The following is a 17,454-nucleotide window of genomic DNA, read 5'->3' on the forward strand; positions in this document are numbered from 1 at the left end:
TGTGTTCTCTGTCTGGGTGGGTGGGTGTGTTCTCTGTCTGGGTGTGTGTGTTCTCTGTCTGGGTGGGTGGGTGTGTTCTCTGTCTGGGTGTGTGTGTTCCCTGTCTGGGTGTGTGTGTTCCCTGTCTGGGTGTGTGTGTTCCCTGTCTGGGTGTCTGTGTTCCCTGTCTGGGTGTGTGTGTTCCCTGTCTGGGGTGTGTGTTCCCTGTCTGGGTGTCTGTGTTCCCTGTCTGGGTGTCCGTGTTCCCTGTCTGGGTGTCTGTGTTCCCTGTCTGGGTGACTGTGTTTCCCTGTCTGGGTGACTGTGTTCCCTGTCTGGGTGTCTGTGTTCCCTGTCTGGGTGTGTGTGTTTCCCGGTCTGGGGTGTGTGTGTTCCCTGTCTGGGTGTCTGTGTTCCCTGTCTGGGTCTGTGTGTGTTCCCTGTCTGGGTGGGTGTGTTCCCTGTCTGGGTGTGTGTGTTCCCTGTCTGGCTGTGTGTGTTCCCTGTCTGGGTGTCTGTGTTCCCTGTCTGGGTGGGTGGGTGTGTTCCCTGTCTGGGTGTCTGTGTTTCCCTGTCTGGGTGGGTGGGTGTGTTCCCTGTCTGGGGGGGTGTGTTCTCTGTCTGGCTGTGTGTGTTCCCTGTCTGGGTGTCTGTGTTCCCTGTCTGGGTGGGTGGGTGTGTTCTCTGTCTGGGTGCTTGTGTTCCCTGTCTGGGTGGGTGGGTGTGTTCCCTGTCTGTGTGTCTGTGTTCCCTGTCTGGGTGGGTGGGTGTGTTCCCTGTCTGGGGGGGGGGGTGTTCTCTGTCTGGCTGTGTGTGTTCCCTGTCTGGGTGTCTGTGTTCCCTGTCTGGGTGGGTGGGTGTGTTCTCTGTCTGGGTGTGTGTGTTCTCTGTCTGGGTGGGTGGGTGTGTTCTCTGTCTGGGTGTGTGTGTTCCCTGTCTGGGTGTGTGGGGTGTGTTCTCTGTCTGGGTGGGTGTGTTCCCTGTCTGGGTGTCTGTGTTCTCTGTCTGGGTGGGTGGGGTGTGTTCTCTGTCTGGGGGTGTGTGTTTCTCTGTCTGGGTGGGTGGGTGTTGTTCTCTGGTCGGGTGTGTGTGTTCCCTGTCTGGGTGTGGTGTGTTTCCCTGTCTGGGTGTGTGTGTTCCCTGTCTGGGGTGTGTGTTCCCTGTCTGGGTGTCTGTGTTCCCTGTCTGGGTGACTGTGTTCCCTGTCTGGGTGTCTGTGTTCCCTGTCTGGGTGACTGTGTTCCCTGTCTGGGTGACTGTGTTCCCTGTCTGGGTGTCTGTGTTCCCTGTCTGGGTGTGTGTGTTCCCTGTCTGGGTGGGTGTGTTCCCTGTCTGGGTGTCTGTGTTCCCTGTCTGGGTCTGTGTGTGTTCCCTGTCTGGGTGTGTGTGTTCCCTGTCTGGGTGTCTGTGTTCCCTGTCTGGGTGTCTGGGTCTGTGTGTGTTCCCTGTCTGGGTGTGTGTGTTCCCTGTCTGGGTGGGTGTGTTCCCTGTCTGGGTGTCTGTGTTCCCTGTCTGGGTGTCTGTGTTCCCTGTCTGGGTCTGTGTGTGTTCCCTGTCTGGGTGACTGTGTTCCCTGTCTGGGTCTGTGTGTGTTCCCTGTCTGGGTGTGTGTGTTCCCTGTCTGGGTGGGTGTGTTCCCTGTCTGGGTGTGTGTGTTCCCTGTCTGGGTGGGTGTGTTCCCTGTCTGGGTGACTGTGTTCCCTGTCTGGGTGTGTGTGTTCCCTGTCTGGGTGGGTGTGTTCCCTGTCTGGGTCTGTGTTCCCTGTCAGGGTGTCTGTGTTCTCTGTCTGGGTGTGTGTGTTCTCTGTCTGGGTGGGTGTGTTCTCTGTCTGGGTGTGTGTGTTCCCTGTCTGGGTGTGTGTGTTCCCTGTCTGGGTGTGTGTGTTCCCTGTCTGGGTGTCTGTGTTCCCTGTCTGGGTCTGTGTGTGTTCCCTGTCTGGCTGTGTGTGTTCCCTGTCTGGGTGTCTGTGTTCCCTGTCTGGGTGTCTGTTCCCTGTCTGGGTCTGTGTGTGTTCCCTGTCTGGGTGTGTGTGTTCCCTGTCTGGGTGTCTGTGTTCCCTGTCTGGGTGTCTGTGTTCCCTGTCTGGGTGACTGTGTTCCCTTTCTGGGTGACTGTGTTCCCTGTCTGGGTGTCTGTGTTCCCTGTCTGGGTGGGTGTGTTCCCTGTCTGGGTGTCTGTGTTCCCTGTCTGGGTCTGTGTGTGTTCCCTGTCTGGGTGTGTGTGTTCCCTGTCTGGGTGTCTGTGTTCCCTGTCTGGGTGACTGTGTTCCCTGTCTGGGTGGCTGTGTTCTCTGTCTGGGTGTCTGTGTTCCCTGTCTGGGTGTGTGTTCCCTGTCTGGGTGACTGTGTTCCCTGTCTGGGTGTCTGTGTTCCCTGTCTGGGTGTCTGTGTTCCCTGTCTGGGTCTGTGTGTGTTCCCTGTCTGGGTGTGTGTGTTCCCTGTCTGGGTGGGTGTGTTCCCTGTCTGGGTGGGTGTGTTCCCTGTCTGGGTGTGTGTGTTCCCTGTCTGGGTGGGTGTGTTCCCTGTCTGGGTGTCTGTGTTCCCTGTCTGGGTGACTGTGTTCCCTGTCTGGGTCTGTGTGTGTTCCCTGTCTGGGTGTCTGTGTTCTCTGTCTGGGTGACTGTGTTCCCTGTCTGGGTCTGTGTGTGTTCCCTGTCTGGGTGTGTGTGTTCCCTGTCTGGGTGGGTGTGTTCCCTGTCTGGGTGACTGTGTTCCCTGTCTGGGTCTGTGTGTGTTCCCTGTCTGGGTGTGTGTGTTCCCTGTCTGGGTGGGTGTGTTCTCTGTCTGGGTGACTGTGTTCCCTGTCTGGGTGTGTGTGTTCCCTGTCTGGGTGGGTGTGTTGCCTGTCTGGGTGGGTGACTGTGTTCCCTGTCTGGGTGGGTGTGTTTCCCTGTCTGGGTCTGTGTGTGTTCCCTGTCTGGGTGACTGTGTTCCCTGTCTGGGTGGGTGTGTTCCCTGTCTGGGGGGGGGGTGTGTTCCCTGTCTGGGTCTGTGTGTGTTCCCTGTCTGGGTGACTGTGTTCCCTGTCTGGGTGGGTGCGTTCCCTGTCTGGGGGGGTGTGTTCCCTGTCTGGGTGTGTGTGTTCCCTGTCTGGGTGTCTGTGTTCCCTGTCTGGGTGACTGTGTTCCCTGTCTGGGTGGTGTGTTCTCTGTCTGGGTGACTGTGTTCCCTGTCTGGGTGGGTGTGTTCCCTGTCTGGGTGGGTGTGTTCCCTGTCTGGGGGGGTGTGTTCCCTGTCTGGGGGGGTGTGTTCCCTGTCTGGGTGTCTGTGTTCCCTGTCTGGGTGAGTGTGTTCTCTGTCTGGGTGACTGTGTTCCCTGTCTGGGTGGGTGTGTTCCCTGTCTGGGTGGGTGTGTTCCCTGTCTGGGGGGGGGGGGGTGTTCCCTGTCTGGGTGTCTGTGTTCCCTGTCTGGGTGTCTGTGTTCCCTGTCTGGGTGTCTGTGTTCCCTGTCTGGGTGGGTGTGTTGCCTGTCTGGGTCGGTGTCTGTGTTCCCTGTCTGTGTGTGTTCCCTGTCTGGGGGGGTGTGTTCCCTGTCTGGGTGACTGTGTTCCCTGTCTGGGTGACTGTGTTCCCTGTCTGGGTGACTGTGTTCCCTGTCTGGGTGGGTGTGTTGCCTGTTTGGGTGACTGTGTTCCCTGTCTGGGTGGGTGTGTTCCCTGTCTGTGTGGGTGTGTTCCCTGTCTGGGTGACTGTGTTCCCTGTCTGGGTGGGTGTGTTGCCTGTTTGGGTGACTGTGTTCCCTGTCTGGGTGGGTGTGTTGCCTGTTTGACTGTGTTCCCTGTCTGGGTGGGTGTGTTCCCTGTCTGGGTGACTGTGTTCCCTGTCTGGGTGGGTGTGTTCCCTGTCTGGGTGACTGTGTTCCCTGTCTGGGTGGGTGTGTTCCCTGTCTGGGTGGGTGTGTTCCCTGTCTGGGTGACTGTGTTCCCTGTCTCGGTGGGTGTGTTCCCTGTCTGGGGTGGGTGGGTCTGGATGCTGCAAGGTGAGTGGCTGCGGTTACCATCCAATCAGAAATCAGCTGCACCCTGACTGGTTGATCCTGGAGCCAATCCTGAGGGAGCTGGGAACCCGCCGCAAAGATCCCGGCCCCCCCGGCCCGGACCCTCCCCCCCCCCCCCCCCCCCAACCCGCAGCCCGAGGCCCCGATCCCGGCGGCGGCCTGACAGGCTTCACAGCAGGTTCGGATCGGGTCCAGGGTTTGGGTCTGTCCGGGGGGGAGGGGTGTGTGGGTGGGGTGTAGAGGGGGAGGGGGGGGGTGTCGGGGGGGGGGAGGGGGGTTTAGGGCTGGGAGAGGGGGGGCGCGGTGCGAGTTAGGGGTGCATTGATCCAGTTAAACTGTGTGTCTATCTTGTTGCAGGATCAGTTTGTGATGATGTTGGGTTAATGATTGTTCAGCCCCTCGGGCAGAGATTGAGAATTTTCCAAACTGGAGAGAAGCAGAGTCCAGCTTGGAGCACCGGCTCAGCAACATGGCACAAGCCTTGTGGGCTAATGTCAAGTCTTTAGTACAAAGAGACAATGTCTCCTCCAGAGAGCTGGCAGCTGACACCATCACCCTGGATTTCACTGAGGATGAAGACGAGTTGCCGACATTCAGTGATGCCAACAAACTGCAAATAGTCATCCAGGATGGTGCAGCTGATGCTGCCCCTGTGGTTTGTAACGGGAACAGCGCTGACAGCATTGACCCTCAGCAGGAATACAAGGGGCATATTCTGGGGATCCAAGACGAACCTCTGCCAGACAGAGTGGACAACCTGAGGACATGCAATAATTGTGTTAGGAGTTCAGAATTGGTCAGACAAAGGAAGGTGAAGCGAAAACTCTGGATTGCTATAACACTCTACACGCTGTTCACTGCTGGCGAACTCGTAGGTAGGTTTGAAACAGACTTTTTAAAGCATGTGAATCATTTATGCTAAAAGTTAAACTTTTGATGGGATGTTTATCATTGTTTTGTTCTTTTTGCAATCTTCTGTGGTATCTCCTCCCTGTGGTAAGATCTCTCGATGTAATTAAGCAATAATAGATCTGGGCAGGCAGAAGGTAGTCGGAGATGAGTCAGAGTGGAAGTGATAGGTTTCAGAGAGGTATTTGGTGGACGCACAGTGGTTAGCACTGCTGCCTCATAGCTCCAGGGACCCGGGTTCAATTCCGGCCTCAGGTGATTGTGTGGAGTTTGAATGTTCTCCCCGTCTGTGCGTGGGTTTCCTCTGGTACTCCAGTTTCCACCATAGTCCAAAGATGTGCAGGTTAGGTGGATTGGCCATGATAAATTGCCCCTTAATGTCCAGGGGATGTGCAGGTTAGGTTGTGGGATTACTGGGATAGGACAGGGTTGGTGGAGGAGTGAGCCTGGGCCTCTTATGGAGGGTTGGTGGAGATTCGATGAGGCAAATGGCCTCCTTCTGCACTGTGGGGATTCTATGCTTTTCAGGGTGAGGACAGAGGTGATACGAGAGGTTCAGGGGAGAGAATTCTAGCACAGAAGGATGAGGTGCGCGAGTCTTCTGGATGTGAGGGAGGAGGCGGGAATGTCAGGGAAGCTGGTTAGAAAATTACAATGTCACAAAATATAGTGAATCGATGGAGAGATCGTGAGAAAGATTTAGAATTTTCTATAACATGCGGAATAATACAGTGCAGAGCAGGCGGATGGGGCCGTGGTTTGGTGAGTCGATGTTTTTGCAGGGATGGGATTGGACGTTTGACTGGTGGGGTGAGGGCTGGGCAGAGGCAGTTTAGGGTTAACCAGGTGTTGAGGATCACTGCCGAGCTTCACCATTTGTTTCAGTTAGGTGAGCAGCAGAATGGGCGATTGAGTTGGGGGCTGGGCTGGATTTGGAAAGTGTTTGCTGGCTTTGAATGTGTGACATTGGCATTTCATTTTGATTGAATTATGAAATAGGATATGCTGCATCAAGTTAGTGTTGTGAAATAAGCTGTACTCAATACACTTTGGAATTTTAATTATTGGAACTATAATTATCATTTCAAATTTCATTAGTTAAATAATTCAAATTTTTTGCTTTGGATTTTACTAGAAAGTTGTGAGCTGTATGTATAATATTGTGAATCCTAATATACTGTGATTAAAGGGGAACTAGTGGATGGACTGACAAAGATTCTTATTATTGTTATAGATAGGTATTCGATAAAGTGCCATAGCAAAGATTATTGCGGAAAATAAAACCTGATGGCTGATGGGGTAGCATACTGCATGGAATGAAGATTGGCTGGCTAACAGAAAACCAAGAGTAGGGATAAATGGGTATTTTTCTGGTTGGCAGGATGTGAGGCGTGATGTGTCACAGGGATCAGAGCTGGGGCCGCAACTCTTTACAATTTATATAAATGATTTGGATGAAGGAACTGAAGATCTGGTTGTGAAATTTGCTGGTGACACAAAGATTAAGGGACACAGACAGAGGTTACAAAGGAGCACAGACAGGTTAAGGGGCACAGACAGGTTAAGGGGCACAGACAGGTTAAGGGGCACAGACAGGTTAAGGGGCACAGACAGAGGCTACAAAGGGGCACAGACAGGTTAAGGGGCACAGACAGGTTAAGGGGCACAGACAGGTTAAGGGACACAGACAGGTTAAGGGACACAGACAGAGGCTACAAAGGGACACAGACAGGCTAAGGGACACAGACAGGTTAAGGGGCACAGACAGGTTAAGGGGCACAGACAGGTTAAGGGACACAGACAGGTTAAGGGGCACAGACAGGTTAAGGGGCACAGACAGGTTAAGGGGCACAGACAGGTTAAGGGGCACAGACAGGTTAAGGGGCACAGACAGGTTAAGGGACACAGACAGAGGCTACAAAGGGACACAGACAGGCTAAGGGGCACAGACAGAGGCTACAAAGGGGCACAGACAGGTTAAGGGGCACAGACAGGTTAAGGGGCACAGACAGGTTAAGGGACACAGACAGAGGCTACAAAGGGACACAGACAGGCTAAGGGGCACAGACAGGTTAAGGGGCACAGACAGGTTAAGGGGCACAGACAGGTTAAGGGACACAGACAGAGGCTACAAAGGGACACAGACAGGTTAAGGGGCACAGACAGATTAAGGGGCACAGACAGGTTAAGGGGCACAGACAGGTTAAGGGACACAGACAGGTTAAGGGGCACAGACAGGCTAAGGGACACAGACAGGCTAAGCTGCACAGACAGGTTAAGGGACACAGACAGGTTAAGGGACACAGACAGGCTAAGGGACACAGACAGGCTAAGGGGCACAGACAGAGGCTACAAAGGGACACAGACAGGTTAAGGGACACAGACAGGCTAAGGGGCACAGACAGGTTAAGGGACACAGACAGAGGCTACAAAGGGGCACAGACAGGTTAAGGGGCACAGACAGGTTAAGGGGCACAGACAGGTTAAGGGGCACAGACAGGTTAAGGGGCACAGACAGGTTAAGGGGCACAGACAGAGGCTACAAAGGGGCACAGACAGGTTAAGGGGCACAGACAGAGGCTACAAAGGGGCACAGACAGGTTAAGGGGCACAGACAGGTTAAGGGGCACAGACAGGTTAAGGGGCACAGACAGGTTAAGGGGCACAGACAGGTTAAGGGGCACAGACAGGTTAAGGGGCACAGACAGGTTAAGGGGCACAGACAGAGGCTACAAAGGGGCACAGACAGGTTAAGGGGCACAGACAGAGGCTACAAAGGGGCACAGACAGGTTAAGGGGCACAGACAGGCTAAGGGACACAGACAGGTTAAGGAGCACAGACAGGTTAAGGGGCACAGACAGGTTAAGGGACACAGACAGGCTAAGGGGCACAGACAGGTTAAGGGGCACAGACAGGTTAAGGGGCACAGACAGGTTAAGGGGCACAGACAGGTTAAGGGGCACAGACAGGTTAAGGGGCACAGACAGGTTAAGGGGCACAGACAGGTTAAGGGACACAGACAGAGGCTACAAAGGGACACAGACAGGCTAAGGGGCACAGACAGAGGCTACAAAGGGGCACAGACAGGTTAAGGGGCACAGACAGGTTAAGGGGCACAGACAGGTTAAGGGGCACAGACAGGTTAAGGGACACAGACAGAGGCTACAGAGGGACACAGACAGGTTAAGGGGCACAGACAGATTAAGGGGCACAGACAGGTTAAGGGGCACAGACAGGTTAAGGGACACAGACAGGTTAAGGGGCACAGACAGGCTAAGGGACACAGACAGGCTAAGCTGCACAGACAGGTTAAGGGACACAGACAGGTTAAGGGACACAGACAGGCTAAGGGACACAGACAGGCTAAGGGACACAGACAGGCTAAGGGGCACAGACAGGTTAAGGGACACAGACAGAGGCTACAAAGGGGCACAGACAGGTTAAGGGGCACAGACAGGTTAAGGGGCACAGACAGGTTAAGGGGCACAGACAGGTTAAGGGGCACAGACAGGTTAAGGGGCACAGACAGGTTAAGGGGCACAGACAGAGGCTACAAAGGGGCACAGACAGGTTAAGGGACACAGACAGGTTAAGGGACACAGACAGGTTAAGAGGCACAGACAGGCTAAGGGACACAGACAGGCTAAGGGACACAGACAGGTTAAGGGACACAGACAGGTTAAGGGGCACAGACAGGCTAAGGGACACAGACAGGTTAAGGGGCACAGACAGGTTAAGGGACACAGACAGAGGCTACAAAGGGACACAGACAGGCTAAGGGACACAGACAGGCTAAGGGACACAGACAGGCTAAGGGACACAGACAGGCTAAGGGACACAGACAGGTTAAGGGGCACAGACAGGTTAAGGGGCACAGGCAGGTTAAGGGGCACATACAGGCTAAGGGATACAGACAGAGGCTACAAAGGGACACAGACAGGTTAAGGGACACAGACAGGTTAAGGGACACAGACAGGCTAAGGGGCACAGACAGGTTAAGGGACACAGACAGAGGTTACAAAGGGACACAGACAGGTTAAGGGGCACAGACAGGTTAAGGGGCACAGACAGAGGCTACAAAGGGGCACAGACAGGCTAAGGGGCACAGACAGGTTAAGGGGCACAGACAGGCTAAGGGACACAGACAGGTTAAGGGACACAGACAGGTTAAGGGACACAGACAGGTTAAGGGACACAGACAGAGGTTACAAAGGGACACAGACAGGTTAAGGGGCACAGACAGAGGCTACAAAGGGGCACAGACAGGTTAAGGGGCACAGACAGGTTAAGGGACACAGACAGGTTAAGGGACACAGACAGGTTAAGGGACACAGACAGGTTAAGGGACACAGACAGGTTGAGGGACACAGACAGAGGTTACAAAGGGACACAGACAGGTTAAGGGGCACAGACAGGTTAAGGGGCACAGACAGGTTAAGGGGCACAGACAGGTTAAGGGACACAGACAGGTTAAGGGGCACAGACAGGCTAAGGGACACAGACAGGTTAAGGGACACAGACAGGTTAAGGGGCACAGACAGGTTAAGGGACACAGACAGAGGCTACAAAGGGACACAGACAGGTTAAGGGACACAGACAGGTTAAGGGGCACAGACGGACGCTACAAAGGGACACAGACAGGTTAAGGGGCACAGACAGGTTAAGGGACACAGACAGGTTAAGGGGCACAGACAGGCTAAGGGACACAGACAGGCTAAGGGGCACAGACAGGTTAAGGGGCACAGACAGGTTAAGGGGCACAGACAGGTTAAGGGGCACAGACAGGCTAAGGGACACAGACAGGCTAAGGGGCACAGACAGGTTAAGGGGCACAGACAGGTTAAGGGGCACAGACAGGTTAAGGGGCACAGACAGGCTAAGGGGCACAGACAGGCTAAGGGGCACAGACAGGTTAAGGGACACAGACAGGTTAAGGGACACAGACAGAGGCTACAAAGGGACACAGACAGGTTAAGGGGCACAGACAGGCTAAGGGGCACAGACAGGTTAAGGGACACAGACAGGTTAAGGGACACAGACAGGTTATGGGGCACAGACAGGTTAAGGGGCACAGACAGGCTAAGGGACACAGACAGGCTAAGGGACACAGACAGGTTAAGGGACACAGACAGGTTAAGGGACACAGACAGGTTAAGGGACACAGACAGGTTAAGGGGCACAGACAGATTAAGGGACACAGACAGGTTAAGGGACACAGACAGGTTAAGGGACACAGACAGGTTAAGGGACACAGACAGGTTAAGGGAGTGAACAAAAATCTGGCAATTGGAGTACAAGTTTAAGTTTTTAAAAATAAATTTAGAGTACCCAATTACTTTTTTCCCCCAATTAAGGGGCAATTTAGCGCGGCCAATCCACCTAACCTATAAGAACAAAGAAAAGTACAGCACAGGAACAGGCCCTTCGGCCCTCCAAGCCCGTGCCAACCATGCTGCCCGACTAAACTAAAATCTTCTACACTTCCTGGGTCCGTATCCCTCTATTCCCATCCTATTCATGTATTTGTCAAGATGCCCCTGAAATGTCACTATCGTCCCTGCTTCCACCACCTCCTCCGGCAGCGAGTTCCAGGCACCCGTTACCCTCTGTGTAAAAAAAACTTGCCTCGTACATTTTCTCTAAACCTTGCCCTTCGCACCTTAAACCTATGCCCCCTAGTAATTGACCCCTCTACCCTGGGGAAAAGCCTCTGACTATCCACTCTGTCTATGCCCCTCATAATTTTGTAGACCTCTATCAGGTCGCCCCTCAACCTCCGTTGTTCCAGTGAGAACAAACAAAAATAACTCGGAGGCGGGTTCTGCCTGGGTGGAGGTCTCCTCGTCCACCCTGTACATTGGCCTGATTGGGTGACCCCATAGAGTTCCTATATCTGGAGATGGTCAACTGCTCCTCATAGCTAATGCCCTTGAGAGGCAACATACCAGGCAACATCCTGGTAAATCTCTTCTGCACCCTCTCTAGAGCCTCCACATCCTTCTGGTAGTGTGGCGACCAGAAGTGAACACAATACTCCAAGTGTGGCCCATCTAAGGTTCTGTACAGCTGCAACATGACTTGTCAATTTTTATACTCAATGCCCGGCCAATGAAGGCAAGCATGCCATATGCCTTCTTGACTACCTTCTCCACCTGTGTTGCCCCTTTCAGTGACCTGTGGACCTGTACACCTAGATCTCTCTGCCTGTCAATACTCTTGAGGGTTCTACCATTCACTGTATGTTCCCTACCTGCATTAGACCTTCCAAAAAGCATTACCTCACATTTATCCGGATTAAACTCCATCTGCCATCTCTCCGCCCAAGTTTCCAAACGATCTAAATCCTGCTGTATCCTCTGACAGTCCTCATCGCTATCCACAATTCCACCAACCTTTGTGTCGTCCGCAATCTTACTAATCAGACCAGTTACATTTTCCTCCAAATCATTTATATATACTACGAACAGCAAAGGTCCCAGCACTGAACCCTGCAGAACACCACTAGTCACAGCCCTCCAATCAGAAAAGCACCCTTCCATTGCTACTCTCTGCCTTCTATGACCTAGCCAGTTCTGTATCCACCTTACCAGCTCACCCCTGATCCCGTGTGACTTCACCTTTTGTACCAGTCTACCATGAGCGACCTTGTCAAAGGCCTTACTGAAGTCCATGTAGACAACATCCACTGCCCTACCTGTATCAATCATCTTTGGGACCTCTTTGGAAAAACTCTATCAAGTTAGTGAGACACAACCTCCCCTTCACAAAACCGTGCTGCCTCTCACTAATACGTCCATTTGCTTCCAAATGGGAGTAGATCCTGTCTCGAAGAATTCTCTCCAGTAATTTTCCTACCACTGACGTAAGGCTCACCGGCCTGTAGTTCCCTGGATTATCCTTGCTACCATCTTAAACAAAGGAACAACATTGGCTATTCTCCAGTCCTCCAGGACATCACCTGAAGACAGTGAGGATCCAAAGATTTCTGTCAAGGCCTCAGCAATTTCCTCTCTAGCCTCCTTCAGTATTCTGGGGTAGATCCCATCAGGCCCTGGGGACTTATCTACCTTAATATTTTTCAAGGTGCCCAACACCTCGTCTTTTTGGATCTCAATGTGATCCAGGCTATCTACACGCCCTTCTCCAGACTCAACATCCACCAATTCCTTCTCTTTGGTGAATACTGATGCAAAGTATTCATTTAGTACTGTTGCTCGTTCTGGGTGAGTGTGCTTAACACTCAATTGGCTCTGTTTTATTCCTAAACTCTAGAGTCGCCAGGTAGCTTTATGATACCGCCACGAGGTTCAAGTTCAAGTTCAGATCAATGACTCAATACACCAGTTAGTAAGTTCAAACAAGACACGTTTATTATTACACAGTTATTTACTACTCATGCATATAATACTAAGACTAAACTGTTCCTACCACTACTAGGCCAATACTTATCTGGAATAAGGGAACTGCCGGATCAGGGAACAATGGCCTCTTGTTCTGGATCCGCAGGCTTCCAGTTGGTGTGGACTAAAGGGGTAAGGAGTGTCTATTCTCTGAGCGGGCGTTGTATGACACTTGTCGGTGTAGCAATTGGCCAGGCCTCTCCTTCTCACGTTCAAGTTCCTGGAGAGCTGCTGCAAAGGTGTTCTGCTGGGAGGGCCGGCTAAGAGAGAGAGGCCAGCTAAGAGATCAAATTCGTCTTGGGACCTTACTTTTATAGGTCCCAGGGGCTTTGCACCCTTTTGGGCGGACCCCTAACTCACTGGCAATCGATTGGGTCGCATCTCAATCGATTGATACGAATCCCCCCAATACTGAGGCTGTCCCTCGATCGCGGGGCCGTTCTTTCTAACTTGTTCGTGTCCTTTTGTTTCAGACTCCGTTGGCGCCGAGAAGTCTGACCTGCTATAGAATGCTTTGATTGCAGCTAATTGTTGTGTCCATTGTGCCCAGGAATCGTTCAATTAGTATGCAAACTTGCTAGTTTCAATGCTGTCTGGTTTCTTCACAGACAGAATCCACAGAGAGATTCTGCAACCTGCTTGCCTTTCTGACATTGTCCAATTTCCCTGCATGCAACTCAATATTCCATTTTATGTCGGGAAGTGGCCAGCTTCGGTGGCTACAGTACCTCGCCCATTTCCTCTGGCTCCACACATAGATTCCCTCCCCTGTCCTTCAGTGGGCCAACCCTTTCCCTGGCTACCCTCTTGCTTTTTATGTACGTGTAAAAAGCCTTGGGATTTTCCTTAACCCTATTTGCCAATGACTTTTCGTGACCTCTTTTAGCCCTCCTGACTCCTTGCTTAAGTTCCTTCCTACTTTCCTTATATTCCACACAGGCTTTGTCTGTTCCCAGCCTTCTAGCCCTGACAAATGCCTCCTTCTTCTTTTTGACGAGGCCTACAATATCTCTCGTTATCCATGGTTCCCGAAATTTGCCGTATTTATCCTTCTTCCGCACAGGAACATGCCGGTCCTGAATCCCTTTCAATTGACATTTGAAAGCCTCCCACATGTCAGATGTTGATTTACTCTCAAACATCCGCCCCCAATCTAGGTTCTTCAGTTCCCGCCTAATATTGTTATAATTAGCCTTCCCCCAATTTAGCACATTCACCCTAGGACCACTCTTATCCTTGTCCACCAGCACCTTAAAACTTACTGAATTGTGGTCACTACTCCCGAAATACTCCCTTACTGAAACGTCTACCACCTGGCCGGGCTCATTCCCCAATACCAGGTCCAATACAGCCCCTTCCCTTGTTGGACTATCTACATATTGTTTTAAGAAGCTCACCTGAACATAGTGCAGAGAACATTACAGCGCAGTACAGGCCCTTCGGCCCTCGATGTTGCGCCGACCTGTGAAAACACTCTAAAGCCCATCTACACTATTCCCTCATCATCCATATGCCTATCCAATGACCATTTAAATGCCCTTAATGTTGGCGAGTCCACTACTGTTGCAGGCAGGGCATTCCACGTCCTTACTCTCTGAGTAAAGAACCTACCTCTGACATCTGTCCTATATCTATCTCCCCTCAATTTAAAGCTATGTCCCCCTCGTGCTAGCCATCACTATCTGAGGAAAAAGGCTCTCACTGTCCACCCTATCTAATCCTCTGATCATCTTGTATGCCTCAATTAAGTCACCTCTCAACCTTCTTCTCTCTAACGAAAACAGCCTTGTCCCTCAGCCTTTCCTCATAAGATCTTCCCTCCATACCAGGCAACACCCTGGTAAATCTCCTCTGTACCCTTTCCAATGCTTCCACATCCTTCCTATAATGTGGCGACCAGAACTGCACTCAATACTCCAAATGCGGCCGCACCAGAGTTTTGTACAGCTGCAACATGACCTCTTGGCTCCGAAACTCAATCCCTCTACCAATAAAAGCTAACACACCGTACCCCTTCTTAACAACCCTATCAACCTGGATGCTCCTTCGAAACTCTGCCCCGTCTAAGCCCCTAGCACTAAGTGAGCCCCAGTCAATATTGGGGAAGTTAAAGTCTCCCAACACAACAACCCTGTCGCTTTTACTCCTTTACATAATCTGTCTACCTATCTGCTCCTCTATCTCCTGCTGGCCGTTGGGAGGCCTGTAGCAAACCCCCAACATTGTGACTGCACCCTTCTTATTCCTGATCTCTACCCATATAGCCTCGCTGCCCTCTGAGATGTCCTCCCGAAGTACAGCTGTGATATTCTCCCTAACCAGTAGCGCAACTCCGCCACCCTTTTTACATCCCCCTCTATCCCGCCTGAAACATCTAAATCCTGGAATGTTTAGCTGCCAATCCTGTCCTTCCCTCAACCAGGTCTCTGTAATGGCAACAACATCATAGTTCCAAGTACTAATCCAAGCCCTAAGTTCATCTGCCTTACCTGTTATACTTCTTGCATTAAAACATAAGCACTTCGAACTTCCGGTGGCGGCGATTGTGTGAGTAAGCCGCGCATTCGGTGGCTCTCACTCCGGCGGGAGTTGTGGACCTGGTTCCTTGGTTTTTTCGGGACTGCTGAGTGCTGGAAAGACGGTCATGGAGCGGCTGAGTAACGGGCAGAGCTGCATGGAACCGCAGGAGAGCAGGAAGCAGCAAAAACGGGAGAGAAAAGGAGAAAGGCAAAGTGCAGGGGAAGCTGACCCGGGAGCAAAGTTGGCGGGCCTACGGACCTCGGACCCAGCAATCCAGCAAGCGCTGGAAAACATACTGCAGGTGATTAAAAGCAGCTTTGAGCCGTTGAAGCGGGATAACTTGGACCCACTTCAGAAGGCAGTGGATCAGCTGAACCAGAGGCTGGATGCCCAGGACAAAAAAGTTAAGGATCTGGGAGAGGCGGTGGAGGAGCAGGCGGACACGCAGACGATTGCGGCGCTAGAAGTTGACGGGTTGAAGGAGAGGCAGAGGGGACTGCTGGACAGAGTGGAGGAGCTGGAGAATAGAGCCCAAAGACATTTTCTGAGGATCATCGGCCTCCCGGAAGGGGCTGAGGGAGCTGATGCCGCAGCGTTTGTGGCTGACCTGCTGCTGCAGCTGATGGGGGCTGAAGCCTTTCCGTGACCGCCGGAGCTGGAGGGGGCACATAGGATACAGGCGAGGCAGATTCATCCAGGGGTGCCCGCCGTCCGATGGTGATCAGGTTCCACAGATTCACGGAGAAGGAGCGGGTGCTGCGGTGGGCAAAGAGCGCCAGGAGCAGCACGTGGAATAACAGTGTTCTTCGCATCTATCAGGACCTAAGCCAGGAGGTGGCTCGGCGGCGAGCAGCCTTTAAGAATGTCAAGGAGGTGCTGTTCAAGAAGCACGTGAAGTTTGGTCTGCTCTTCCCGGCCCGTCTTTGGGTTACGCATCAGGGCCAACACAACTACTTCTCCGAGCCCGAAGAAGCGATGGACTTCGCGAGGGATCAGGGACTCGTCTCGAAAAAAGGACCCACGGGCTCAAGCTAGAGTCCGAGTGTTATTGTCTGGGGGGTGCCTACTGTGCTTGGACTGACGGCCGACTGTTTACTGCTTTAAAGGTGCCTTGGGTTGTATTTTTGGCAGCTTTTGCCTACGGGGTGTGTGGGTGGGAGGAGATTCCCCTCTCGCTTTCTTTTACCTTTTGTCGTGCTCTTTTTGTTTGTTGGAGCCTTTACTGTAACATAAAGGTAGCCAGTAAGCAATGGGGATTAAAGTTTTTGGTTGTGGGTTTTTATGTTTGCTTTGGGGTGGGTGTTATACAGATACTGTGTTACTGCGTTATTAATGCTCAGAAAGGGACGCGTGTTAACACTTCTCTGTGTACACAGCTGGAACTGTATTACACCTGGAGCAGCCTCACTTTGCTGTTTGATGTCCCCCATCTCATTGAATGAACACCAACACCTCCTCCACAATAGTCCTCAACACCGGTGCCCCGCAAGGCTGCGTACTTAGCCCCCTACTCTACTCCCTGTACACACACGACTGCATGGCAAAACTTGGTTCCAACTCCATCTACAAGTTTGCTGACGATACGACCATAGTGGGCCGGATCTCGAACAACGACGAGTCTGAATACAGGAGGGAGATAGAGAACCTAGTGGGAGTGGTGCAATGACAACAATCTCTCCCTTAATGCCAGCAAAACTAAAGAGCTGGTCATCGACTTCAGGAAGCATAGTACTGTACACACCCCTGTCAGCATCAACGGAGCCGAGGTGGAGATGGTTAGCAGTTTCAAATTCCTAGGGGTGCACATCACCAAAAATCTATCCTGGTCCACTCATGTCGACGCTATCACCAAGAAAGCACAACAGCGCCTTTACTTCCTCAGGAAACTAAGGAAATTTGGCATGTCCACATTAACCCTTACCAACTTTTACAGATGCACTATAGAGAGCATCCTCTCTGGCTGCATCACAGGCTGGTATGGCAACTGCTCGGCCCAGGACCGCAAGAAACTTCAGAGAGTCGTGAATACCGCCCAGTCCATCACACGAACCTGCCTCCCATCCATCGATTCCATCTACACCTCCCGCTGCCGGGGGAAAGCAGGCAGCATAATCAAGGATCCCTCCCACCCGGCTTACTCACTTTTCCAACTTCTTCCATCGGGCAGGAGATTCAGAAGTCTGAGAACACGGACGAACAGACTCAAAAACAGCTTCTTCCCCACTGTCACCAGACTCCTAAACGACCCTTTTATGGACTGTCCTCATTAATACTACACCCTGTCTGCTTCATCCGATGCCAATGCTTATGTAGTTACATTGTATATATTGTGTAGCCCTATTATGTATTCTCATGTATTTTCTTGAATTTTGTTTAATTCCCTTTTCTTCCCATGTACTGAATGATCTGTTGAGCTGCTTGCAGAAAAATACTTTTCACTGTACCTCGGTACACGTGACAATAAACAAATCCAATCCAATCCAATCCAATCCAATCTCATTTGATCTTTCCCATTATAGTGTGTCTGCTCCAGTAGGTCAGATTGGGGGGTGGTGTGTTGATGAGTGGGGGGATGAGGTCGGGGAAACAATGGGAGTGAGACAAGCAGGCGCCGGAGGGGTGAGTCACTGAGCTGGCAGATTGGCTAG

At 52.1% G+C, this 17,454-nt stretch overlaps 1 protein-coding gene across 1 annotated transcript in view; it reads left to right on the forward strand.

The window, feature by feature from the left end:
- The first annotated feature begins 4,081 nt into the window (after positions 1 to 4,081).
- slc30a4 (solute carrier family 30 member 4) overlaps positions 4,082 to 17,454 on the forward strand; it is a 37,327-nt gene continuing 23,954 nt past the window's right edge. Inside the window, exons 1-2 of the mRNA XM_038813844.1 lie at positions 4,082 to 4,154; positions 4,334 to 4,851. Of these exons, the coding sequence (XP_038669772.1) occupies positions 4,446 to 4,851 (406 nt within the window). The 5' untranslated portion in view covers positions 4,082 to 4,154; positions 4,334 to 4,445. The remainder of the gene's footprint in view (positions 4,155 to 4,333; positions 4,852 to 17,454) is intronic.

Source organism: Scyliorhinus canicula, chromosome 12, assembly GCF_902713615.1.
Source record: "Scyliorhinus canicula chromosome 12, sScyCan1.1, whole genome shotgun sequence".
In the NCBI taxonomy this organism is placed as follows: domain Eukaryota; kingdom Metazoa; phylum Chordata; class Chondrichthyes; order Carcharhiniformes; family Scyliorhinidae; genus Scyliorhinus; species Scyliorhinus canicula.